This window comes from Syngnathus scovelli, chromosome 16 (assembly GCF_024217435.2).
Source record: "Syngnathus scovelli strain Florida chromosome 16, RoL_Ssco_1.2, whole genome shotgun sequence".
In the NCBI taxonomy this organism is placed as follows: domain Eukaryota; kingdom Metazoa; phylum Chordata; class Actinopteri; order Syngnathiformes; family Syngnathidae; genus Syngnathus; species Syngnathus scovelli.
In genome coordinates, this window is record NC_090862.1 from 8,276,837 (window position 1) to 8,304,559 (window position 27,723).

Here is a 27,723-nt window from a genome sequence, read left to right on the forward strand (position 1 = left end):
GCTGTGTTTTTAAACAAGAGAAACCTGCAAATGCAAATTTAGAACAATTAACAGTGTATTATAATACACTTTATGAAGATTAACTTTCTTTTCCAAGCACTCACTATTGATATTTCCCTAAATATACATTTTTCAAAAATTCAATTTATAGGTAACAGTGTGCATGTGCAAGAAAAATTGCTTTCATGACTGAAATCCAAGCCCATGTATTAAAACCTTTTCATCTTTATTATATTCCTAACAATTTGTCTCTTAAAACACTTTATATTCATATATTTATAGGAATGTGTATATGCATGTCACATATACATACTATACGTATATATACATACTATACGTATATATATATATATATATATTTATATGTATATTATGATGTATATATATATATATATATATATATATATATATATATATATATACATACATATATATTTATATGTAGTAAATTACCTTTCCACAGTTCACAATCTCTCTTTTTTTCTTTTTAAAGATCTCTTAACAGAACAAAGCAAAATAAATGTTGCTTTCTATGCAGTTGAGCCAAATGTTTACAAACGGAGTCTTTGTGATTTGTCAGAGGAAGAATGTCCGAAGCGAGTATAATGTTCCCGCAACTCTTCTCCACTGACGGAAGCAGGGTGTTTTTGCTCCAAAACATGCTGATCAACAAAAAATAAAATACGGGGGCTCAACTTGGATAGAAAGCAGAGGCGTTAATGATAATCCTTTAAAAAAACAAAACAAATAATATATGTTTTCATTTGGAAGACAAGAGATTCTGTATAGAGCTTAAAACCACATTAGTTTCACGCGTCCTTATTGTTATTCGCAAACATCCCTCGGTGACCAATCACAGCAAATTACGCCAATATCACCGCAAAAACGCAAAATTTAACACGGATGCAAAAGAGTGCGAGATAGAGAGAGCCCTTTTTTTTTTTTTAAAACGTTTAACTCCATTTCAACTTGCGCTATGTCGTTAGAATTTCAACGTCTCAGTGCTTTACTTCCAAAATAGGATTCAAGCGTGAAAGTGGGAGAGGAACAAACAAAAAAGGACTTTGAAATGTGCTTGAATGCAAAAATACTTTGTCTAGTACTCAAAGCGTACGTGGGAATAACAGTAAGGACGACAACGGCGAAATAAAATCTCCCCGCTAACGACGTCCGTCGGCCGGCCTGGTAAAAACCTGTACGAAGAATCCGAGTAGTAAAAGGAGTCCTCTTGGATGGGAAGAAAGAGAGGAACATGGCAGTTTGTATCCAGGAAGTTGTTTTGCCTCACAGAAAGTCCTCAATCTTCTCTATTTATTATCCAAATACTTATGATATAGCTCTATATATATATACTCTATATACCTGTATGTGTCCCGTAAAGTGTTTTTTTTCTGTGTTTGCATTTAAGTCTGTTTATATGTGTAAACCGTTTGGGTTTAGTTAGGTATCCTACTAGTGCCCTGAATGGTCTGTGCACTACTACCCTATTTGCACCCTCTAATAGTGCAATTCAGCACACTAGTAAAACAATAACGGTGCAAAAGTAGAATGGCTGTCTTCAGAATGACATTTTTCTATCTCTGCCTTCCAGTATTGTGTGACATATCTTTGCACTGGTAGAACGCTAGTGACCTTGTACTTGTTCTACTCGTGCGCAAAAAATGTCACAGGAGTAGAAGTCGCGAGTGGAAGACACATCACTAGTTAGACAATTGTTCTGCTAGTGTGCTGAATTGTCTTAATAGCGAGGACCATTGCACTAGTATGATATGGACTCAACACTCAAAGGGCTTTCCTTAGTGTGTGCAACATTTTTGATATTGTGGGTCTGGGCACTTGTTTATGCTACAACAACGTAATACAGTGACCATCAGTCTGTACATTTGTCATTAAAAGTGACGTCGGATCACAGCGCTGAGGTAAGCCTGGATATATTCTCCAGCGTCAACCAAAAAGCTTTTCCAGCTCCCGATTTGGAATTCCTACCGTTGCATTGGTCAGTCCTGGTATTGTGATGTCCTTTCGAGATGAGCGGGTCGCATACGGGGAGGGGAGCCCTTGGTTAGTCCCGACATATCCCGATGATTCCATTTTGGGACACCACATGATCATTTTTGGGGCAATCCACCAACCGCCACCTCAACTGTGATTCCCATCATCCATTCTTCCCTCATCCCGAGGAGAGAGGACTGACATGGGGAAGTGGCTGCTGGAAAGCCTGGAGTACACAGACAGACAGACACACGCACACATGCACACACACACACACACACACACGCACACACACACACACACACACACACACACACAAAAGTCCGAATTTTTTGCTTTGTTTAGCACAGACAAATTTGATCACAAGAATTGGAATGTGATAAGCGTGCATGCCTCACAGCCAGAGCATCTGGGTTTGAATCTCTGCTACTCCCACATGCAAAAAAACATGCTAAGGTAGTAAGTGCAGACCAGTTACCAATACACTAAATATTGTCTGAAAGAACATAAGGACACAAACTGACAATACCATAGATACTATTGTCATACCTGTCTATCACCGATCTCAGGGCCCGTTCAATGTTCATACGATGGCCCACGCGGGTAACACCCAAATCCAGGTAGTCGTCCTTGGTGAGCGAGGGCAGGTGGGTGCCGTCGATCTCATTGTCCAGGAAGCGCTCACGGTGCTCGGCCAGATTCAGGTAGCCCAGCCAGTCGGCCACGTCGTACTTGGTCCAGTAGGGCAGCGGCTTGGAGGCGAAGGGCTTGGTCGGGGACGGGGGAGGCAGGTGGGGGTAGCTCAGACAGGTGGGCGGGTGCAGGGGAGGAGAGGATGTCCCAGACAGGAAGTGAGTGGGAGAAAGAGAGCGGGAAACAACCAAGGTAGAGTTTGGAGGAGGAGGGGCCCCGGAAGGTGCAAAAAGGAGTGGTGAGGGAGAGAAGTAGGGGTCTCCGAGAGTGTTGCCGGGCGAGGGTGGGGTGATTGAGCCCCGTAGATCATACATGGCACTGTACAGGGGAGAAGTCGGGAGCAGAGGGAGGGACGAGGGACGGGGCGGCCCCAATTTGGGCCTCTCTGATGGGGAGATTAGAGGACTGGGTGCCCGCCTGCGCTGGAGCATGTGAGGGTCCTTGCGGGACTCACGGTTTGGAATGAACTGGAACTCAAGCGCTTTGGTCCGGTAGACGGGTCTGTGCTTGGGGGAAGTCGGATAAGGGGAATATGACGTCGGGGACAGCGGGGAATGTGAGCGGGGAGGCTGCGAGGGGGCGGGGGGCTGAGGGGATGGCGATCGCCCCCAGTCGGGGTACTGGGAGGTGGGGGTCGGGGACTGGCAAAGGGAAGGTTGCGATAAAGAGATTGGCGACGGGGACTGCGAGCGAGCCGACGGAGGACTCAGAGCTGAGACCGAATCTTCTGAGAATCTGAGGAAGAAAAAGAGAAAGTCAAGTCAAGAGGTTTGGACTGAGTTTTTGAAGGGAGTAAGGCACCTACTGTGCATGAAAGTCAAACTGCATAAGTCTCAAGTTTTAACTTTTAACCTTCAAGCAAATCACAGGTTACTTTGGATATCTTGAGTCAAGTCAAGTCCCTGCTAAATCCAAGTTTGACCTGCTATGCTACCAATGAGCAAATAACATACTGTAGCTTCCCGTTATTTGTGGGTTTTATAAAGACGTGAGGTGTCATCGTTGTTCTGTGTTTTACTTTTAAGTTGACAACCTTGAAGGCATGTGTACCTGTGTCTGCTCAGGGGTCTCTGGTTGCTCCAATTGTCCTTAGTTCTCTGCTGCAGTTTGCTGTTCAGCTCATTGATCATGTTTGGCTTCATACTTGATGCCGGAGGGTAAATCTTCTTCCCCTCCAAGAGTGCCCCGAACTGCCCCCCGGTCTCACCGCCCATCTGTCCTTCACCCCAGAGAGGCTTCATTTCGGGAGTGCGCGGGCGTTCAAAGTAAGGTGAGCTGGGACGCCCTAAGTTCTGCATGTCCCTCATGGCGTAGCCATCCTGGCCGCTTTCATCTTCCATCGTGGCGCCCTCCTCACCCTCCTGCTCTTCCCGTTCATGTTCGTCTCTTCGCCTTCGGGAGTGGAAGGATGCAGGGGCGGTGCTGGTCTGTCTGTGGAGCTCACCCCCTCGACTTCCCTCTCTGAACCGGCTGCTTTTCGGGTAGGTTGACGCTGCTGCTGTGGCATTCTGCATCTCAAAAGTTTGGCCATCCAAGTAGCTCATGTATGACTCGAGAAAATCTCCACGTTCCCCCGATTCTGCTGTCCCGCCTGATAACCGACTGCCCACCCTTTCCCCTCGCTCCAACCTGTCAGCCCGAACGTTAGCCAGGATGCTGTCCAAGTGGTGGTCGCTACTACTGCGGCTGTCCAGCTCTTCTATCCCAGAGTCGACCACTGTTTCCTGGGATTCTCCCTTTTTGGCGGCAGGGGGCGGACGGTGGCACTCCCCTGTCCTGTGGTGAGTGCTCTGAATGGGGGTGGTGTATGTGGCATGCGTTCGCTCATGGTAGAGCTGTGTGGAGGTGCTTGTTGTGGTGGCAGCAGCGGCAGTTGTGGTGGCACAGCTTGTGGTCGTGGCAAATGAAGTGGTGCCCCGCAGAGGGGCGGAGGTGGCAGCTGTGGAGGAAAGGGCTGGGGGGCCCCGGTAGGCGGGGGGCGGCGTTACGGTGAGCGGGGGAGTGGGCGAGGAGCGTCCCGGAGCATGGGTGCTGTTGTATAGGTGGTGAGGATGGGACACGGATAAGGGTCTGTGATAGGCGCCTGGGGGCGGGGGTGGCGACACGGCGGGCGGAGGTGGCGGTCCGCTGGTTGACGTGGGCTGCAGGATCGAAGGTGAGTGGCGAGGTGGTGGGTTGGGCGATGTCTGAGAGGGGGAGTGAGCCGATTGGGTCAGATTAGCTACCTCGCTGTCATAAGACGTGAGGCTAGAGGCGGTGGAGTCGCCCGCCTGGGGCGACGGCAGGGGCGTGTGAGTGGGAAATGCACTTCCAAATAGTTCTTTTTGGACAGGTGGAGGTGGTGGCGGTGGTGGGGGAGGTGGAGGAGGCGGTGCCTTCTGTTGGCTTATGTTGGGGAGAAGCCGGCGTTGCGAGTATCCCCTATCGAAGCTGTTGGCAAACTCTAATGGCGGTGGGAGGGGGTCTGCGTAGACAAATTCATCATCCGCATCCACCGAAGGGGCGGGCGGCGGAAGAACCATCAGGCCAGACCCGGTGTTCCCAGAAGAACCGGTCATCTGCGGAGTACTGGTTGGTAAAGTGGAGGTCGTGGTGCGGGACAAGATGTAAGCGTCGGCTTGACTCTCCATCCTGAGGAATGAGGGCCGCCGAGGCTGCTGGGATGCCTGCTCATTAGCGGCCTGTTCCGCCCTCCTCATGTAGACTTCCTGCTCTTTCTCCCGCTGTTGTTCCCGAGAGGCCTCCCTCTCTCGCTCCCTCGACCGCTCCCGCTCTCTCTCCTTGAAGCTGGGCTGATACCCTTGGGACTGGTACGGGTGTGTGTGGACCGTTTTGTCCTCCGAGAAGCGAACTCTGAGCCCCTCGCGAGTGCCGCCCCCTTCCCGTTCTCTTTCAACCCCTCCGCCCCCCTCCTCGGCCCACACGCCCCCTCTGAGGATTCTCGGTGAGGGTGGACGTCCAACGGAAGGGGTGGTGGCAGCCAGCGAAGAGGAAGTAACCAAGTAGGAGCTGGAGGACTGGGCGGAGGACGAGACTGGCTGCGAGGTGACAGTAGACGAAGGGAAGACTACGCTGGACATCTGGCGGATGAAGGGGCGCTCCGGGCCCCTTCTCAACCGACTGTCGTCTCGTAGGGCGCGCTCTCTGGCTGCCAGGGCGAGCCCGAGAGGCGACGTGGGATCCAGAGCTTTTCCTGTCAGCGGGTGAATGAAAGTGGAAGACGGGGTGGGCTGTCTGCCTGCAGCGGTGTACAGGTCGGCAGGAACAGACTTGGGCTGATAGTCCAGGGCGGGCGAAGAGTATTCCGGTAGTCCAAAGGCTGGAGGCATGCTGCGGGTGTGGTGGATGAAGGTGTCCCCAGAGAACATGCCCTCGTCGATGGACTTTGAAGGCCGAAGCTTGGAGTTTGAACTTTCAGTTTGTGTGTTGAGCTGCTGCTGCGACAGGTGAGCCCGCGTTAGTCCTCCCATGCTGTCACTACCCAGACTCATGTCTTCGTCTGCGGACATGAATAGGGAGGCGCTCTTCCTGCGGGCTTCGTGAAAGCGCTCACGGTCCCGACGAGCCGCACCAACGACGGCTGCCCCAAACTGGCTGGTAAAGTCCAGCCCATCCTGGGCTCGCATGGACGGCGGCGATGGCGGTGGCGGCGCTGGAATGGAGGGCGGCGCAGGGGGCTGTGAGGCAGGGGTACGAGAAGGAGGACCATGATGAGCTTTGGATTCATCCGCCTCCCCAGGAGCGGGTGTGTCGGCCTCCACGCTGCTGCCCTGGCTGCTACGCCCGCTGCTGCTGGTGGACGGGGCCTTGACGATGATAGTGGGGATGGGGATGGAGCTCTTTTCGACTTTGCCCGCGAGTGTGCCCTGGGCTGCGCGCAGGTCCTCCACCTTGGATTGTTTCACCAGGGGACCCTTGCCTCTCCGAGCGCCGCCTTTAGGACCCCCTGCTCCTGTTGCGCTACGCTCTAGCCGTTGCGGTTGACCCGTCTGCTGTTGCTGCGGCATGACAGTCGCAATGCTGGATGGGGGGATGGCGCTGCTGTAGCCCCTCCGAAGACCAGCCGCTTTGACGCCACCACCACCACCGAGAGGCTCTCCCGTATTAGCAACCTTACGTGTAGCAGTCCTGCTTTGGGCAGTGTGTGTGCCCACATGGGAATAGAAAGTTGAGTAGTCCACTGCTGTGCCGCCTGTCCTCTCCCTGCCCAGTTGGGTTAAGTGTACTGCCTGCGAGTAGGGCTGGTAGTACGAGGAAGCCACCATGGACTGCGACACGGAGACCGAGGGCTGCTGGGAGGCCTTGCCTCTCCAACCAAAGGGCGGCGCGGAGGAATAGGGAGGGTCCGGTGGTGCAGTGGTTGGGGGTGGCGGGATTTCATCCGGGCCAGGCACTGACAGACTTCGGGCAAACTTCATAGCCGGGGGATGCAGGAACTGCTTCTCCTCCTCGGGCACTCCTGGAAGCACAAAGGAGGACACAACCAAAAGTTGAATTTGACTGGTGACAAGAAAGCACAGGAAAGCTGAGGATGTCTGTCTCTAGCTACCTGCCCGTCTACCCGCCGCCAAGTCTGTCCTCAAGCCAGTTAGTTAACGAGTCACCGGTAGAGGGAGAAATGTAGCAAAAATAAAAAGACTGAAACTTTGTGACTCCTTTAGTGGAAATAAATCATTGAACAAGTGACCACATACCTATCTTGAAATTGTAATGTTACTCATTCTAATGACTAATTTATATTTGCAAGAATAAATTACACCCGGCAACTCAACAACATTTGTTGTTATTGCTCAAGTGAGAGTAGGCACACCTTCATAATCACAATTAGAATGTTTACAGCACAGGCACATGAGAGCGACACAACAGTGGCCTCCACACACACACACGGAAGGGCCACGGACACACAGACCAGCACAGCGCAGCGGGTCTGGAGGACAGACAGATAGGCGGACGCACTTAAAGGACGGACGGACGGACGGGTAGAAGAAACAAACCACCTCACCAATGGATTTCTGCCGCAGCATACCATGCGGGGGGCCGTGAGGCGAGGCGTAGTGGCCTCGCTCGTAGGCCAGGACCAGGCCGGATGATGCGGGGCTGGCCTGGTCCGCGTAGTTTGGCTGAAACAGTAGACAGTCATTTCATTACACAAAGTAGCGTATGTAGCTTAAACACACAGGGTCAAACGTAGGTTTTGAAAATGACAGGTACCTTGATTGAAGAACAAAAAAGTGAAATCTAAAGCAGTGTTGGACCGGTACCAAAGAAGGAAGGACATACACACGCACCTCGTTGCTATAGAAAGTCCGCCCTCTGTCCCGTTTGGGCCCCTGTCCCCGCGTCCCCGCCGCCTCGTTGGTGCTGATTGTCTGCTGAGCCGCTGCAAGAATTTCATCTAATTTATCTGAGAGTAAGAGCGGGGAAAGAGGAGGGAAAGAAAGGAAGGATGGAAGAGGAGGCAACACACACCATAATGAAACAGGAAAAAAGGGGACAACAGCCACACAAAATGGCAAAACGGGGAAAAAGGACGGGACGAGGAAGACGGAAGAAGATGGCCATGACGAGGCGTCCTTACTCAGAGCCATCTGATAGACGGTCCGCTTCTTCTCAGTCACTTGGGACGATTCCAGTTCTGAAAGGAGTAAAAAGGCGAGCAGTGAGCGCACACAAGCGCAGGATGAAAGCAACCAAAGAGTGGATGGCAGAGATTACCTGACTTTTTCTTCCACGGGGTGGCAGCTGCGAGGAGGACAAAAAGGACACTCGTCTTTGGCGGGAGCATGACAGCATTGTTATGCAGAATACTAATAACGTTCCCTGCAGCGGGACATGCACTTGGGTGCAAAGATATCTTGCACAGGACAACAAAAGTTATCCCGAGACACTTTTCAGTTTGCATGCAAAACTTCAAAAGAAACAAAATCACAAAGTCAGAACAATCAAATAAAAACTTGCACCTCTTTCCACTTTCCGATGGCACCGTGAGGGTACATAAAAAGAAAAAGAAATTGTCAAACTTCTTTAATTCGTTTGAAAACTGTTACGCAATAAATATTACTGCCCCATGTAGGACTGGAAGGGCAAAACATCTACAACATTCTTGCTTTTGAAATTTTCAATATTTTGACTTTGATTTGAGCCCAGAATGTTTTTTATGATGCAGAATGTAGCACAACATGACAAAGTAAAATTTGCCTAGCCTCACCCATCTCCTCCAGCTCGGACGTCATGGACTTGGATCGCAGCGCGATGGCGGGTGTGCTCAGCCTCTTGCTTTGCTGCGGGACTGCAAGGCAAGCACGCCGGCGGCCACAAGAGGTCACTCACGAGGCTCCTGTCATCTCGCACTCACATTCCCTTCCTTACTTTTCTTGCGGGCGCCCTCCTCCATGTCGGGGTTGCGGGTCACCATGACCACCTTGACCATCAGGCTGTTCCCGCCCTGCCGGATCATGTTGACCACCTGCCGGTGACCCACCTTCACCACGTTCTGACCATTGACCTGCAACACAAGAACATTCCTATAACGCTCCTGTATGGATGACTTAAAAAGCCCTGGGCTGAATGAAAAAAACTGAAAAAAGGCGCGACGAGGAGGTTACCTCGATGAGGAAGTCGCCCATTCTAAGGCCGGCCCGCCAGGCGACACCGCCCTCATCCACTGACTCCAGGTACTGCAGGGCGGGGAAGGCGGGCGTCGGGGTGAACTCCTCGATGGGGGTCTGAGCTGGAAGATGACAAGAAATCAACGCGGTCCCGCTTGTTGACGTCGCCTTGCGCTCATCTCTCTCTCTCTCTCTCTCTCTCTCTCACCTTTGGCACCTCTCAGCACAAAGCCGAAGCCCTCGCTGTCTTTCTTCTGCAGAAGCACCGTCTTCTCCTTGATGATGTAGTCGCTGGCAGGTGAGATGTTTAGTTGCAATGGAAGCTACAACTTTTGGGGTCACAATAGCAAGTAAACAGAAAGGGGCCAGGCGAGACTTCAAACGGCTCGGTTGCCGGACTCACAGCACCACAGTGAGCTGGTAAAAAAATCTCGTCAAAGCATCTGATGAGACCCTTTGATGGTGCTGTCATCTTTGGGCTTGCAAAAATGGGCTTTTTATGTCACCCCAAAAAAAAACCCCGAAATCACGAGTAACCAGGGAGCGAAATGCGTGCCTTGTCAAACACGTTTGAAGGCTTTGCTTTCTTTTATCAGCGCGGTTGAGTTACACAAAGTCTACTCTCTGCGGATTTTCATCCGATTTGCTGCTTTTTTTTTCCAAGAAACACCTCAAAGCAGGAGTTATTATTACACACCAGCGCTAACTTTTCATACACATTATCCAGAAGCAAAGGAAATTGATGCCGAGTGACTGTACAAAGCTCAGAAGTCAAAATATCAATTTTAAGATAAGATGACCTCCCAAAATGTGACTTTTTACGTTCAAGCTTACAAAAATCGCTGGATTGAAGCCGACGAACACGGGCACAAACGGAAGGCGGAGCTCCGACAGATCGCTTTTGACCGCATCGCTGACAACAACGCCGCCGCACACAACATGCCATCAATCCACACACCGCCAGAGCGCACGTGCTGCTCACACACACGTTCACTCTGTGAAACGCGAGCACACATGCCCCCACACACACACACGCAAGCAAAACACATGCGGGCGGCGCAACATCTGTTCCAATCGATCCTGCCTGCCATAACGCCGAGGCATACGACTCCCGCCTCCGGCTACCATGGCGATGGAAGGATGGGGAGGAGGCGGCTGCAGGTGGTGCTCGCAAAGAAAAAAAAAAAGGAAAAGGCTGGCCAGATACCTGTAAATGAACCAGATGCTCCGATTCATCGGGCCCAGCATCGGCCAGGAGGAGGAGAGGGAGAGGGAGCGGGAGAGATCCTCCTCGCCGCATGCCCCCGCCGCCATTTCCTCCCCTCCCTCTCCTTCTCGACAGTGGCGAGAGGCGAACGGCAAGGAGGAGGAGGAGGAGGAAAGGAGGAAGAAGAGGAGGAGGAGGACGGGAGTGGGAGAGGGCCGCACTCCCCCAGCCCCTTCATGCTTAAAAAGACGGGAGGCGAGCGGGAGCTGCGTTGGATGCGACAGGGATGGAGGGAGGCGGCGGAAGGAAGGACGGGGAGGGAGATGTTTGGAGAGAGCTGAGTGGCTTTCTTCAAGTAAAGGGGCGGGGCCTACTGGCAAAGGCGCACATGCATCCAAAATCACTTCTCTCATCAAGTCCCATTCATAAAATACTTTGCACCACGCAGGCCAAGTGAGTGACAGCTGTCAGTCATCAATGATGCAACACCACCAAATCCGGAGACGTGATTGGCTCAAAGACAGTGAGGTCAGTTCACTGGCCGTATTGTGGCCCATACCACATTTTCAACGAGGTTTTCATACAAAACACACACACACACACATACACACACGCACACACACGTGCTTGGCCAGTTTCCTTCCAAGCGTCAAGGACTCTGCGGTATGACAATTAGACTATGAAGTCATATCAAAGCTCCATCTGCACACGTCTCTTCGTCCCTCTCAGCACGACGGCGGAAATCTTTGAAGGCTAATTTGGAACGAATCCGGCACTCGGGATAAATTGGGATGCAGCACCAATATTGGAGCCTTGTGCTACCGGCCAACCTCCGTTTTTAGTGGGAAAGGCATCTTGTCGCTTCATTAGCATCTTTTGAAGCATTTGAAAAAAAAATGCTTTGATTGTGCGTGGATTTTCACGATTTGCTGGCTAGGCCAACCCCCGCCCGCCTGCCCCCTGCAAATGAGTGGAGCTCCACTGTTCCATTCATTTTTTTTCATATTTTCGCATGCAAGTCAAAACCAAAAAGTGTCCGACCTCGGTGGCGATGACAAGAGGGTCAATCGTGAGATTGGTTCACTCGGCGGTTGTTGAGCACTGAAACACGCCCAGTGGTCTGTGGGGCACGTTGGGCAAGTGCCCGGCTCGCCAGATGGCCTCCCCCCTCACCCCACCCTCACCCCGCCCCTGGGCCTCACACAGCTGTCCGTCCAGATCGTCTTCAAGCGCTAGAAAGCAAAGTCGTAAAGGCCGACGGCTGTTTGGTGTGAGCCGACCAACTGGAGACAACCTTCCTCGTCGGAGGATGCAAATTCCCAGTTTTGTCCAAACATTAGCACTTAAGCTCACCTTTTGAAAACAAAAACATGAGTGCGTGACTTTCTCCAAAACATGCAAACAAACATGGTGGCCGGTGATTCTGTTTGGCGATGAAGAGCGAGCCCTTATACGCATGAAGACATGCCGTCTGTTCATCTCCTCCGCATGACATCATTGGAGGCCCGGCGGCAGGTCAGACGAGGACGCATCAGCGCTCCGGCTGCTTTACAACATTTGCTCGTTGGGGGATGGCACGAAGGACTCTTCGGGGAATGGTCAACAACAATACACATTGAATTGCTCATTTGCAGCTCACTGGTGATTATTAACTGGGAATATATTTGGATCTTGGATGTAGGATTTTGATTTTCTGAGCCCGATGCCGACTCCGATATTTGGCAGAATACAATGCAGATAACCTATTTTGAAAAATAGGCTTTCTTGGTTTCTTTCCACTCCCAACAATAAAAGCCTGAACTGCAGGCCAAAGACGTGACTGTTGTCCAATACGTCCTGTCTGTCAGTATTGGTTTAACTTCACATGAGAGAAAAACTGGGGAAAAAAATGAATCAGACTAGTCTTTCCTAGTGGGCTTCGTGGTACATTTACATTGAAAAAAATCTACTATCCCCTTGGTTGCCCTTCAGCGTGTGGCCTCCAGATGGAGACACCACAGGGGAGACAGAGCGACTGATGGCTGGACAATTAAAAAGCGAATGTGAGGGGGGCAAGGGGGGTTGCTCGGCTAAATTAAAAAACAACGGCGGGATGCTGCGACGGTCACGGATGACAGAAGCGTCACTGGGGGATTTGACCCGTGTGGCGTGCCCGACTAAAAGCCACCGCTTGAATTAGCCACCGTGACGAAAAGCATTTTAAAATCCATAAAATATGATGTCGCCAGAGACGAACACGCTTGGCCAGAGAAGAGGAAGAGTCACAGATTGAAAGAAGAGTTGGAGATCATAAATAGAGATTTCTGCTAACATATGACAGGATTGCAGGCTGGCACATTTTACATCTTGCCCTCCAGTCAAAGTATCAATAAAAAAATGCTACAATATTTGCAGTAGCTTAGCATCAGTTAGCGTCTAATGGGTCATTTTAGGGGACAATTAAGCAGCACCTGAAGTGTTCCACTTCAAAATGAGTGTGCAGATGTATGAGTCACCTGAAATGAAGTGAACAGCTGGCATGCTGTAACCCCCCCGCCCCCTCACACACAACCCCCGCCCCATCACACTGGTCCTCCTCCAGGGAAACTGTGTCTCGCGGTCACAACACATCGCAGTCACAACAAAGACCGAGGCAGAGTGACTCAGCATGTGCTACGTCCAAACACACCAACACGCATGCTCGACGAGAAAGCGTAGCTGTGAATGAAACTGTAGGTGGCACAGTGGAGACGTTTTCTTACCTGGGAGCGTCAAAGCTGTCGTAGGAGCCCACCGTGTAGTGACGGAACAAACGCTTGGCGCGCTCCCCGCGGCTCTCTGGAATCACAATCATTAAAAATCAGGCTTCTGGACTTTACATGTGAAGCTATAGAAAATTATTCAAACAAAAAAAAAAACTGACCAGATTTGCCTTCTTGACTTCGGAGCAAGACTTCCTCCACACAGTCGGAGGGGAACCAGCCGGTGCGACCGCGGACCGTCCCCTCCCAGTAGCCTCCTTCGCCCACGCTCAACACTAGCCAACACACACAAGAGCCGCACGTCACACACACACACACACACACGCACACACACACACACACACACACACACATACACCATCTCAGTGCCGACGGGTCGGGCCTCTTTGCTCACCTTTGACCCTGTCGCCCTTGCCAAAGCTGATTTCCCGCTCGCCCTGGGCCGAGTGCGCCCGCGTGGCCACAAAGACGCGTCCTGGCACAGCGCTGTATAAGCGCCGACGCTGGCCCGCCGTCTGCGTGCTGGCTGTGCCGGTGGCGGCTGGGGCAGTGGCGGGCCTGACGGAATTTGATACACAATGCAAAGTGGGCTGACTCGTGACAGCCCTTGGAGGTTACGATTGAAATGAAATGAAAAGCAGTGGTTCTCCGCTCACCCTTGTTTGCGACTCTGCTGCCGGCTGCGGTCGTCCTTGTCCCCCATCCTGCCTCGGGACGGAGACCGCGTCCTGGCCCCGCGGGGACTGCTGGAGCTGCGAATGGTTCCTGTGTGTTTGAATCCCTAAAAAGGGAAGATGGCAAGGGACATCTTGCATTTGAGGTCCGAGGAGCAAAACCTTTTTGCATCGGTACCTGCACAGAGACGATGTTGGTGCTCAGCGAGTTGGGCACGGCCATCCACTCGGGCAAGTTCATGCTGTTGTCACTGTTGGCGCGCAGGAACGGGTGAGGGTGAGGCAGCGTCAGGGTGTGTGTGCTCTCGCGCCTTTGGGGGGCGTACTTTGGAGACTCCACGAAGGGAACTGGTGGGTGACGGTTAGTGGGAGGTTAAGGCAGTCGGCCTTCAGTGGGAAGGTTGAGGTTGTTTTCTGCTCAAGAGCACATTCCAGGACTGACCTACATCGGCGTCCCGGTGGTTTTTGATGATCTCCCCCAACTCGAAATGACCCGACATGACGGCCACCTGTTTGATGACATCACAAGTCGTATGCAGGCAAGCAAGCAAGTCGTTTCTCTCGCAACATTTGTTGCCAAGTATGACCTGGAAGGGTGTTTGGCCGCTGTTGTTCTTGGTTTCTTTGTTGGCTCCTCGGTACAGCAGAATTCGTGCACAGCTTTCCTAAAAAAGATAACAAATAAATGAACACATGTTCATCAGCTGTAGTGTTTAAGACATGGTAAATGTCTTCAGTATTTTCACACAAATTTTGTACCTTGTTATATAAAGCACATAAGTGCAAGGCAGTGTTTCCAGATGCATTCTGGGAGGTGGAGTCTGCCCCGTAGAAGAGGAGGTGCTCCAGGTGTTGAGAATTGCCGTTCTGACACGCCTGAGGGTGTGTGTGTGTGTGTGTGTGGGGGGGGGGGGACAGCACACACACACACACACACACACACACACACACACACACACACACATACAGGGCACACACACACTCAGCACCATTTGTACAATGACAATGGCTTCATTTGTTCCTTCCCTGATGATGATGAGGATGAAACTACCTGATGGTGACATGGTGGACAGATACACACAGAGGATGAAGATGAAGAGGACGGTAGCGGCAGCCGAGCAGACCTGGTGCGTTTCGTCCCAGCCGTTCTCGTCCCTGATGCCCAACTTGGCGTGGTGGTAGAGCAGCGTTTCACAGCACGAGGTGTCGCCCCCTGTCAGCACAGTGTGGTATAGCGGCGTCAGACCTCGACGGTCCTTGTAGTCCGGGGAGGCGCCCAGAGATAGCAGGACCTGCGCCCAATAACAAATTACAGGGGGACAGGTATTTATTGATTTGTATGGTCCATCAGTTTACTTTTGATAAAGATTGTGCTAGGCAGCACGGTGGCACACTGGTGAGCACGTCTTCCTCACAGTTCAGAGGCTGCGGGTTTGATTCTACCTCTGGCCCTCCCTGTGTGGAGTTTGCACCCTCCTAACTCTGAGGCGGACATGTTAAACAGTATACCACCAAACCGCCTTATTGCGTAGAAGCAGATCGTAGAGCTTAATGCTGGAATATAATAAGTAACGTCGTGCGTGTGTGTGGGGGACAACGTGGGTGAGTGTGAATTTACTTGAAACGCTCTTGCCAGGATGAAAAGAAAAGAAAAAAGAAAACATTTTGCAAAAGTCGCGTGGCAGCGTTTGTACCAGCAGGGCAATATGGCGGTGGCCTCGGACGGCCTTGTGGAGCGGCGTGAGGCCATCTTTGGCACGGAAGTCGATGTGGGCGCCCCCGTCCACCAACACCCGGATGGGCTCGCCGCCGCCCGGCTCGCACTGAACCGCCAGCGACAGCGGCGTCTCTGCAGGGTAGACACAAACACAGCCACACGAATGAACACAAACATACCCTTCCCGTCCCCCGCTGTTGACAGGAGGCGTTAAGCGCATTGCCACTCGCTCCCTGGGCGACACTCAGCCTGCGAAGCGAGCGTCAACACACCCAAGTCGGTAGACACCGGCAGGAGGCGCCAAGAGCAAAGTGACACGCGGGCATCCAAGGCTTGCCTTCCTCACACTCTGCCACTTTCCACATCACAAGCTCAAGAAAATGAATCACACTTTACTGGCGACACAAATGTCATATATCGTCGTGTGATTTCATTTTCTGACATGTTTTTTTTCATGTTGCGCTTACCGCCGGTGTCAGTGTCCTGGTAGTTGGGATCGAGGCCTTTGTCCAAGAACTTGCTCATCTTGTCCACACCATTGGTTTGGATGTAGTCCATGAATTTCTTCAGACTGGCCTGCGTGACGACAGACGCACAAGTGGAAGCTTGCACTGACATCCTCCGCCTCCTTTTTTCCCCCCGAGGTTGTTCACCTTGGTGTGCAGTTTGGCCAGCTGCTTCTCATCCAAGTTAGTCTGCTTGTACACTCGAGTCTTGTATCGGAACTAAGAGTCGAGAGTTAAGAGAAAGCTCATGACACATTCTTTGTCTTTTAGGCCAAACTAAATTGATGATCGTGCAGGATCGTCAGGAAAATGAGAAAGCAAGAAGGTGCACATGCGTACCTCCAAATAGGGCACACCCTTCTCGAAGGACTGCGGGTACTCCTTGAGCAGTCGCTCCTCCTCTAGGAATTTGGCGTCATGGCCGTCGGTGGCCGGCTGGAAGAGGCCGTAGTTGAGGACGTCTCGCAGTGACTCAGTGAGCGAGCACAGCACCTGCTGCTTGGCCTTCCACACCGTCGCGTCTGGGTTGAAGCGCAGGCATTTCTGCCAGGGGGCGCATTTCATGTTCAAATTGGCGAATAATTATACAGGAGAAAAAGTCTAATCATGTCTCTTGCATATATACTAAACCAACTCGTCAACTGTATTTTATAGTAGATATTTGAAGGAATGAGAGAACAGGAGTCGCAGTGGACCTCCCGTGCAGCAGGGGGAGACAGTGGCACAGCAAACTAGGTCAATCCCAGTGAGGAAGGTGCACAGAATATGAATGGCTGTACAGTACACACACACGCACGCACACACAAACACACGCGCGCGCGCGCACACAAACACAAACACACACACACACACACACACACACACACACAAAGAGACACTGTCAGCAAACTGAAGAAGTCGCAACACAAAAAAGGGAGGAGGACCGTTGTCACGGCGACGCCGCACAGTCGCGCCGTGATTGGCCCTCACTCAGGATACACACGTTATTGCTCACTGTCGCGCACACACACACACACATACACACGCATATATACACACACATATATACACGTGTATACACACATAGGCGCGCGCGCACGTACGTACGTACGTACGCACACACACGCACACGCTCACACACACACACACACACACACACAAATTTGTGTATGCATCACATTCGTCCTCCCTCGGTTTTATTCACTGTCTCGCACAGCCAGCACGGTTTCCAAGGCAACCGGTTCATTAGCCGAGCAAGCTGCTTGTTGCCATAGAGACTTCCCGTGGAGATGGGGTAGTTTGTGTGTGTGTGTGTGTGTGTGTGTGTGTGTGTGTGTGTGTGTGTGTGTGTGTGTGTGTGTGTGTGTGTGTGTGTGTGTGTGCCTAAAGGGGGTGGGGGTTAGAATGGAGGGCAAACGATTGAGAGAAGAAACGGTGATGATCAGTGTGGCTTAGTTTCACGTACATGCACCTGCAAAAAACACACAGACATCCACCCATATACAAATTGTGCTGATGTCTGAAGGGGGGGGGGCAAAAACTTTGAAAATGTTAATTGTTAAGCTGCAGAAAACGTTTCGACCGGCATATCGAGCGGCACTCCCTCCAGGAATTAGACGGCTCCACCCGTTCCGCCAATTAGGGCCCATCACAAAGACGCCAGGCCAGCTCCTCCTCCACCTCCTCAACAAGGACGCCTGCCTGCCCGTTTGCAGACGGGTTATGTAAACATTCTTAGCAAAAGAGTTCCCCCGCACTGATCTGCTCTTTGTGTTGAGGACGTCTTGAGAAACAGACAGGTAGCAAAGCAATTACCAAAGCAAGACAGTGGATGATATGCTGCTGGCACGTCATGTCCAGCAGAGCGCACAACAATGATGTCACATCATCCAAAAAAAAAAAAAAATGACTTGTTTCGTTTCACTTTGTAGCCACATGACAAGTCCCCACAAAAAAACTAAAGCAAAACTGCGCACGACATGCAGCCACTGCAGTAAGGCTTGCTGAAGAACATGAGGCAAACCGAGTCACTCTTATTCTTATTCCTCCAGTAGAATGACATTCTGCAGTTCCTGTAAGCGTCCCAATACTTTTGCACTCACTCCTGGCTCAAAGCGGTCGCTCCCTGGTCTCATTACGGTGCAAATTAATGAGCCATCCAGGTTTACTGAGGGTGAATTAGCCGACACGTTGAACGTAGCTGCCACACGACCAAGGACCTTCCAAGGGGTGAAGGTGAGAACACGTGTGTCAGCAGAAGTGGCCAATATTGACGCAATAAACTTGATGACAATTGATGAGTTGAATACGAGGCTAGAAGGAAGCTAGGCTAAGTGGAACGTAAAAAGAGATGAAACCAGGGGAAGTTTAGGGGAAGGAGCAATCTAAAGCTTGGCTATGTGCTAGCTTGAATAGATACGCTACATTTGGGACAAGCTAGTTCGCTAGATGCCTTGAAGACTGACTGATATTATTAGCGTTGATGATGACAATATATTTATAAAGCTTAATTGACTCAAAATGAGGTCAAGTTGAAGAGAAATAATCACTTTTATGGTGCCTTTTACGACATCCTCTTCCATGTGCGTCTTCTCTAATCACGCCAGCTAGCGCCTGCCAACCTCACTTCACCTCTGTCCGTCTCCATTTTACCTCCACTGCCGCTTTCTTTTATTGCGCCTGTAACTCTCTCTCACTCTCTCTCTCTTTCTCAATTCCCAAATGGCCATCTTTTTTGTCTTCCAGTTAGCCATCCTTCCCATTTGTCCGAATAAACAAGTGCGCCAACGTGAATTATTCATGCAGGAATTTATTTAAAAATGGAGAAAAATGCGGTGGATCAATAATACATCACACACGTCAGCCAGAGAGGAAGAGAGAGAGGAGGTACAGGCATTTATAGCCACTGTTAGCTACAGACTTTCAGTTCTGGATGTGATTGCTTATGTCTGTTTGTTTTTCACGTGTAAAAATTTGCACAAAAATGTTTGTCTACGAGTAGTTCTCTTTTTCTAAAGCCTTCCTACAATCCAAAACAGCTGCTTTGCCCATTCAATTTTCGCAGAGATTGAAATTAACATTAAGATGATTGACATGTAAATTTGGAAATATACTTGCAACAAAAAAACAATGTATTTTGGCAGTATGTTCTTGTATGTTGACACAATAACCAAAAAAATGCCTGCCACTTGACTCAATTGCCTCTTCACACTGCCACAAGCCACATTCAAAGGGATGGAACGTGACAGCTCATCGATCCATTCAGACTGACGACAAGCCCTCTTTAAAAAAAGTCTTTTCTGGTTGTATGGCACCATTTAGGACCTCTTGTTGCTTTCTACTTTGCCTCTCCAAATGCTTTTCCAACATAGAGTGCTTTTGAACTCCACTTGGTGACAACCACTGTGATGGCACTTCAGCACTTTTTTTTGGTCTGAGGTCACCTTGAACGTCTGTCTGGCTCTTGAGCTCAAGCACAGTTTCACTTGATAGAGTGAACCTCTCCTCAAACGAAAGCTAGCTACCATGCTAATGAATCAAACCAAATTAAACGTAGAAGATAAGATAGGTTGTAGGTCAGCGAGATGGAAATTTTGTTTGGTAGATGATTCAACAAGAAGCTAGAGGTAGATTAGGCTAACAATATAATAGATGGAAGAAAGGATCGGTAGAAGCTACACTGATGAACGTGCAAAATGTTGGCTAAAAAAGTAGTGTTGTTGCCATGGTGACACAAAGAGAGGCTGGCGCTTGCCAAAACGCGTTGTGGCGGCCGCGTTGGCGTTTCTTATTTTCAGGCTCCTCAGCGTCCACTCACCGTTTGTTTGATGTCCGGAATGCCGATGCGGAAGACCATCATGGCAATGTGGGCGTCTTCGGGGGGCGGCGGCCCAGAGCCGGACGTGCGCTCCTTCTGCCTCCGCTGCTGCTGATTGGCCAGCTGCTGATGCGGGGGATTGGCTGAGTAGGGATTGGATGCATGACCCAGGTTCCCAGCTCGTCCGGCGCCTTTCCCCGACTGCCTGGGCCCTTCGCCCCTGCCGCCACCTCGCCGGACCTCGACCTCGTCCTCCAGTTCGCCGTTCTCCTCCTCACCATCCTCGTCGCGCTCGTCTTCCTCCATCTCCTCTTCTTCCTCCTCCTCCTCTTCTTCCTCTTCGTCCTCCGCCCCCGGGTACGGGTGTCTGCTGTTTCCCAGCATCCTCTGGTGCTCCTCGTCGCTGGTCAGCGGGCTGAAGGGCATCGTCATGGCGACAGCAAAGGCGGCCCCGACGCCATCATTCTTGGGCTGATCCTGCACAGGAAGGACAACATTTCCAGGGACTACGTGAATGGGCAATAAAACTATAGCAGCCCCGCCCCCCCAAATGAAAACCCGTACAACTTATGCTATGCCTAATGCTAACAGGTTAGCATCAGTTCATAGCCATTTTCCAACAAGAAAAAATAAAGCAATGACAAGATCAAAGTAGCCATGCTACTTCTGGGCGTGATAATCTGTCCGTCAGCCATCCATCCTTCTACCGACGCTCCTCCGAGACCCGTTTCCACTGCGGGGTCAAACTCATCTCAGCGGCATTTTAAAAAGCGTATTAGCCCCGCTAACCCTTCGGTGATAGTGCCAGGCGGGGGCCAGCATAAGGTACGCTAATTTTTAAATGCAAAAAAAAATAACACTCATTAATATGTAATAGTAGATTAGTACAAGAAGAGGGTGTCCAAAAAATGGGAGTAGATGAGCGAGGTTGACTTTTTCTTTGCGTGGCACTCAAAGGCATCTTCGTCATGCTCGCTCTGCCCTCACGTCTATCTAGGACACTTGTATAGATAGAGCTTCTCCTTCTCTCGGTCCCCAGGACAAACTTCCAAAGAACACATCGGCCCACTTTCTGCCTGTGAAAAAGTGGAGCGGCCAATTTGCCTGACTGCTTGTTTGACACGGTCGCACAAAAAAAACAAAAAAAAAAAACAAGGTCAGTTTGTGTGATTGGGTGTGCGCTACACTGGTGCGTACACGTGTGACATCCAGGACATACTTAAGTTGTCACCCGTGAGACCTTCAGGTCACCAAGGACATCACATAATCATCCGCCTGGTTCCGCAGGGACCAACAAAGTCACACATGGCCTTCTTTTACCCGGCTCGTGACGCAACAGTTCTACTCGAGGGACGAGTGGCGACGGCCTCTACTGAACAAACCGTAGAAGACCTCAAAGAGGGTGAGGTCGGACGCTTGCGCTACACTTCTCTCAAATGCAGCGGAAGGCATTTTTTCAGCACATTTCCACATTTCTTTTTGTATTGTTCAATACGTTTTATTTCGGATGTGCATAATTGCCTTTGACTCTCTGGTTTCGCTGGAACAAGTCTGGGTAACTTTCTGACACGGCGCTCATGCTGATAACCGCAATCCTTCTGTTCACTATAATGGCAATATGGAAATTTGAAATTGTGAGCATCAGCGTCAGTCAGTGCCGCCCGGCGTCCCACAAGCACCTCTCGGCGGACCCTGACTCATCTGAAGCATCCCAACAATAAAGCCACAAGACGTCAGCGCCTCTGATGCCTGAGCGTCGCCACGTCCCATCAGAGTCGCCTGGAGTCCCCCCACGCCAAAACCAGAGAGTCTCTGAGAGGGCGGCACAAACGCAAAGCACACAAAGGTGCCACAGAGGACTTTTTCAATTCATAGATGTCATAAACGGAAGCTGTCAGCTGCACAGTGTTGTTATTAATGAACTCGGCGGGTGCAACATTTATTATCACAAGACAGCGGACAAAAGGTTCCCTGTCAATTAACCATGGCAGGTATGTGAGCCAAGACGCAGTCTCATCAAGACAATTCATTAAAATATAGACATGCAGCTATCAGGACACCTACTAAATATACTATAATCAGACATTAGAAAAAGCTCATGGCACACTTCCGAACAGAAATGTCATAAAAAGGTATTTTCAACATATACTGAAATAATGACGATGGTGCATGAATTTACTTTTACTTCCTGAGCGTGAAATCTCATTTACCCTATTTTCCGGACTATAAGTTGTTCCGGAGTACAAGTTGCACCAGCCATAAAATGGATAATAAAGAAGAAAAAAAACAAGCCGCACCGGAGTATAAGTCGCATTTTTGGGGGGAAATTTATTTGACAAAATACAACACCAAGATCAGACATGAATACCCAACAATAGGCTGAATGGTACGGTATGCTAACGTTGCACAAACGAGGAACTGAGAACGTGCCTGACGTAACATATTAAGAGTTATTCAAATAACTACAACATAAGTAAGTTTCTCGAACCATCCGTGTCACTCCAAATCATTAAATCCATCGAAATTTTCATCCTCTGTGTCACGTATAAACAACTCCCCTGACTCCGGAAGTAGATGCGGCGCGTCCTCTTGTACGTCGCTGACGTCAGACTCCTCGTCAGTTGCAGTTCCAATTATTACACAGGCCTAGAGCGCCCTCATGCGGTTTAGTGTGAAAATAACACGTGAAGTGATTTACTAGTAAGGAAGTAATGTGTTAATGATCAAGTAATAATGTGTTGATAATTTCACATACAAGTCGCTCCTGAGTATATCGCAGCTCCAGCCAAACTATGAAAAAAATTGCGACGTACAGTCTGGAAAATAAGGTAATTGAACACAAAGTTGTTCTTGACGTGACTTCAGTTGTCTGAACGATGGCAACTGCAATCGGATCTTGTCATCTTGTGGCTCTCAAAGTGAAACTGGGAAGATACGTTCAACGGGATGCGTGAAAAAGTCTCAAGTCCGCGTTTGGAATTGAACGGTATGTTGAGCATATTGAGTTCAAGTTGTTATATTGGGCAAATTCCTTCAGTCAGTCATGATCTTTGAAAGAAACCCCAATTTCATTTACAGACTTGAAATTTGGTGTATTTATACAACAGAACGCATTGAAGAAACCAAGCCCAGAATTGAACACGAAGTTGTCCAATTTGGGCGCATTTTGTTAGGAGAGTCCCTGAAAAGTGCCTGACGCCAGCTTCACTGAAAGACACGAAAATGGACCTTTGACCTCGTCAAACAAACTAGCAGCCCCCGTGGCAGCTTTTGCTCGACTGCCATCCTCCAAGCGGTGTGTGAAAGTCTTCCTATCCTCTGGAGAAGCCACGACGGTGCTGTGGTCCGCCGAGAGCTGCGATCCCTCGCAAATAGCCTCGTAATTCATTAGCTGCGCTCGGTCTCCGCGGGAGCGCTTGGCTGCTCGCACGGAACGCACGCTCACTGAGACTCGCCGGCCGGCCGTACCCGCCGGCGGCCCGCAGGGGGGGCCGAGCTCATCCATAAGTGAACGGCGGAGGGTGTAGCCGCGAGCCATGAGGCTGCCTGAACATATGAAGCGCTGTGAAATATTAACACCGGGTGCTAACGAAAACAGGACAAACGGGAAGTTTTCTATATTTGTTTCCTGTCGGAAAGAGTTGCCGAGAGAAACTTAGCAGGACCGAATTGAAGTTGATTTGAAGTTTCATGTATCGGTACAAATACTTGTATCGAAGTAGAAGCTCATCATTCATGCTGGGGCTCTAAATTGTACATTTCCAAGTCTGCTCACCAATTTAACCACATTAAAAGTGTCGTTTATCACCGCAGCGAGAATGCCAAACGCTTTTCCTGCTGCTTCGTCATCATAAAGTTCTGACTAAATAAATAAACACCCACAGGTGCCCACTGCTGCTGGCACAAGAAGACAAACGCGTGACAAGCGCACTGGAGGAGGAGGCAAAAATAACTCCTCTCCATGTCGGATCAGTGAATGCTGGGAGGAGAGACCATCGATTTGGCCCATTATGCGGACTTTGCTGACAAAGGGGGAAAAAAAAGCCTCCAAACAGAAGTTCAACGGACGGCTTTTCCCAGAGGAAAGACTGTAAGATTCAAAAACGCGATACAGGTTCATTGAAAGACGTTGTCAAGTGAATGCATCGTGATTATTATACACTGATGCAAGTAAACCTTTCTCAATGTGTTTTTTATCGCCACCTTTTACACAGGCATACTACACAACACAAGCTTTCCAGCTGGTTTGCTGATATATTTAAAGCCTTGTGGAAAAAAATGAAATAATCCATACGGAGATTTTCTTTGATCCTTTATGCAGCGTTTGACACGCATACGGCAGCAAAGATGAAGCACTGCAGTGAGTGCGAGAAACTCCTCCCAGCATGGCAGCTAATTCCTCCGTTCGCAGCATTACGGCGGAGAAATGAGCGTGTGTCACCCGCTGGACTTGAATGCAACGAGAAAATCTGCAACCAAAACCATGACACACACGCAAACGTGCTTCTCCCGGCCCGTCCGCTGCAGCTAAATATAGAAGCGCCAATTTGATGATGCCGCGGTGGTGGGATACAACCCCCGCGGCCCCCCTAACCCTTGGCAACCTCCCCCTCACAGCTCAATAGAGTCATTAGCCCCAATAAACTGAGAGTGACTTCATTGCGCGCGTGTGTGTGTGTGTGTGTGTGTGTGCGTGCGTGCGTGCGTGTGTGTGTGTGTGTGTGCACCGGCACGGCAAGGAGTGGGAATTTCCCAGTTTATGAGCTGATATCAGAGGCAGGACGGTGGAAGCCGCGTGAAAGGAGGTAGAGGAACTTGATATAAAAGGTGTTACAACCATCACTCACTTGTACCAACCTGGGGGGGTTGGAAGCAATTGCCCGACTTGTGTCAGACGTAGTAGCAGAATAATAAGAGAAGCCAGATGGCAGCTGCGTGAACGGGGGCAATCGAGACCAGTGAAGTTTAACACCAACGACTCGCTCATCACAAATCTGTGTGAATGGTAGCAACATGGACAATGTGTGTGACCTGGGCTCAGAGGTCATATCAGAGGCGGGATGGTATCTGTGTGAAAGGGAAATGGAACCTTAAGAAACGGCATTCAACCACCAGAGTGAAACTGTCCCAAATAAGCCCTGGCCATCACCTGATCGACGCCAAACGTCGAGGCCATGCGGACGGCGCTAAATCAGTCGAATGAGCCTGAGCAGCAGCACCGAAGTAGGACAGAGCGCTGGGGAGGCTTCCTGTCCCAGATCGGTCGTTAACTGACGGCGGGAAAAGGGAAGAGCGAGAGCACGAGGGAAGGCGCTGGCTAAATCTGGAGTTATGAAGCACCCCCCCCCCCCGAGCAGCCAAGCAAATATTGCAAAGAAAGCCGAGACGCACTCCGACAAATAAAAGCGGAAGAAGCCGAGAGGAAAGCCTGAGAGCTCATTGACGAGCTGTCGATAAAACCGTCCCTGTGTTTCTTGTACTTCCCATGCCCCGACGCTATTGCATTCCTCAGCAAATCAGCCAATTTATGCTAATTAATCAGCTTTCATCTCCAGCCAGGACGCTGTCCAATTTCCCCAGGTTGTATCAGAACGAGGGCACATGGCAGCGGTGTGAAAGGGGGTTACAAGATTCCCCCCCCCCCCCCCGGTCAGGAAAATCCAGTTCTGTGAAGAACTAAATTGGTGTGAAATGGAATTCAGGGAAGAAGAAAAAACAGCTGTGAAAAGGGACTTGCGGAAGGCAAAAAAGATCAACTCGATGTTTTCTTTTTGTCTGTCACCAGATTGCTGTTGTGCTCCCAAAAAGTTGTCAAGGAACGCTAATGAATGCGTCGTCACTTTGCTCAATCTGCAAGGCGGACGGTGGAGTCTGGTGCTCTCGCCAGCCGGGCCTGGCAATGACATCATCAGCCGATGTGAACTTTGACTGGCGCGAGCGACTGACTCATCCGGCTGTGGTGGAACAATAGCGAGCCAGCGTAGGTGACAAACGCTCTTGAACGTCACTCGGGACAATGCGGCCAGGATGGAGGCGTTGCAAAGCTTTGATTTTATTGATTGATTGATTTATTAACGTTACAGGCAAAGGTTCAAAATTATGCCAGATGATTTTCTAACCATCCATCTATTTTTTTTTTAATACTGCTCGTCCTGTATGGAAGTATCTCTATCTCATATGTGTACGTTCACTTCCATGGGACTCTCGTGAGATTTGCACACAACTCCTGGGGCCTCCACTGATTTTTTCCAGGCATATCTTTAGCACGAGAAACACAGAACGCACAACTACACAACTGTGAACCAAATTGGTTCTATGCAGTAATCAAGAGGAATTTTCCTGCACCGGTTGGCCTAAACCAAACAAAAATTGCTCAGCATTAATCATGAGCCAAAGTCTCTCAAGATTTGCGGATGTCTCTTGAGATTTTATCGACAATTTCGCTTGATCTTTCAGGCTCATTTTTCCATCTTTTGGTGAGTATCTTGTGAAACATGCAAATCTACACATCACACGCAAGACGGCAAACAACTACACTGTTGCCACACTGTTTCCACAAGTACAATTTTACAAGCCATTTTCTACAGATGCACTCCAAAATCGCGTCAGAGCAGATCCTTGCAGATGCTCACTCAGCCAAAGTCTCAAGCATCGACATTCATGTGTGCAGCACATTTTGGGGCTTCCCACTGTAGCTTTTAAGATTCAACACACAATGAACAACGAACAACCACATTGTTCCCACACTGCTTAGGTGTTATTTTATGCACCAGTTGGCCTTTTTTTCCAGTTGGCCTTTTTTTCACGACCCCCCCCCCTTTAACATACATCCATACTGTATGTGGGCGGGACTTCAAAGATGTGACATGAAGCAGCAGCTGCTCCACTTATATACACACTCACACACACACACCACTCAGCGCTACGCTAGCATTCGGCTGTTATGCAGCATCTGGGCTGCCTTGCTCCAGGGCACCCCCGACACTCGCTCGCACAACACACAATCACGCATAGTAGTACCAACATTGAAGAGGTTCTTACTGTCTTGTCGAGCTCCTCTTGATGATGATGGCGAATGTGAAGAAGAGAAGTCCGGAGGAGGCGACGAGCCAAGATGCTGCTGTTGGGGAGGAGAGAGAGCAGAGTGCGAAAAAAAGGAAAAAAAAGTGAAAGACAGAAGAATGAGAAGAGCGGGCGTCGTGGTAACCAGGTTGCCTCCCCTCTCTTCTCTCCTCCTCCTCCTCGACGGGATGGAGGAACGTTTATCCTGTCCTCCTCCCGGAGTGACACTCACTCGCTGCTCCCTAGCTCGCTCGCCCCATCCCTCCCACTCCCTCCCTCCCCTTCTGCAGCTCCATCCTGGGCATACCCCCTTTGCTTTGCTTTCGCTTTCGTCCCCTCCCCGTCTTTGATGTTTGGACAGAGCCAAAACGAGAGCGATGAGGCAATGAAAGGGAGATGTGGAGCAGATTAGCGGCAATTCTCGACATGAGCGAGCAATTTCCAATAATGGGGGAAGCCATTGCCGCAATGCTTCTTGTGAAGGGGGGGGGGGGGGGGGGGGGGGAGCAAGAAGACATCAAAGTCCACCGCGATGAAGACTCTGTCTATCCTGATTTCTGTATGATCGAATTCAGCTACCTGGTCATGAACCTTTGTGAAAGTGAGAGCTGCTGCTAAATGTGAATGAAGGGCTACCAGCTTCATAGGCACTTTTGGGTGCAACGTGATGTTTACCTTACATCAGTACTGTGGACGTCCACATGTGGAAAGGGGCGGGGCCCCGCCT

The 27,723-nt window shown here is 50.2% G+C and overlaps 1 protein-coding gene across 4 annotated transcripts; it reads right to left on the reverse strand.

The window, feature by feature from the left end:
* Positions 1-37: 37 nt before the first annotated feature.
* On the reverse strand, positions 38-27,328 carry shank1 (SH3 and multiple ankyrin repeat domains 1). Of its 4 annotated transcripts, none has more exons than XM_049745346.2 (27): positions 26,976-27,328; positions 19,935-20,411; positions 16,478-16,681; positions 16,286-16,357; positions 16,100-16,208; positions 15,610-15,764; positions 15,040-15,207; positions 14,675-14,791; positions 14,503-14,580; positions 14,358-14,424; positions 14,094-14,263; positions 13,898-14,022; positions 13,636-13,799; positions 13,403-13,516; positions 13,242-13,317; positions 9,502-9,584; positions 9,291-9,415; positions 9,055-9,190; positions 8,894-8,974; positions 8,646-8,654; positions 8,401-8,427; positions 8,264-8,320; positions 7,974-8,089; positions 7,712-7,805; positions 3,736-7,144; positions 2,542-3,420; positions 38-2,218 (listed from the first exon to the last, which is right to left on the reverse strand). In XM_049745346.2, the coding sequence occupies exons 2-27, from the start codon at positions 20,364-20,366 to the stop codon at positions 2,140-2,142; spliced, it is 7,146 nt and encodes a 2,381-aa protein (XP_049601303.1). In that variant the 5' UTR covers positions 20,367-20,411; positions 26,976-27,328; the 3' UTR covers positions 38-2,139. The 4 variants fall into 4 exon arrangements, with proteins under 4 accessions (XP_049601303.1, XP_049601301.1, XP_049601304.1 ...); XM_049745344.2 differs by having other exon boundaries at positions 7,688-7,805; positions 26,976-27,327; XM_049745347.2 differs by lacking the exon at positions 8,646-8,654 and having other exon boundaries at positions 7,688-7,805; positions 7,974-8,065; positions 26,976-27,326.
* Between the last annotated feature and the right edge of the window lie 395 nt (positions 27,329-27,723).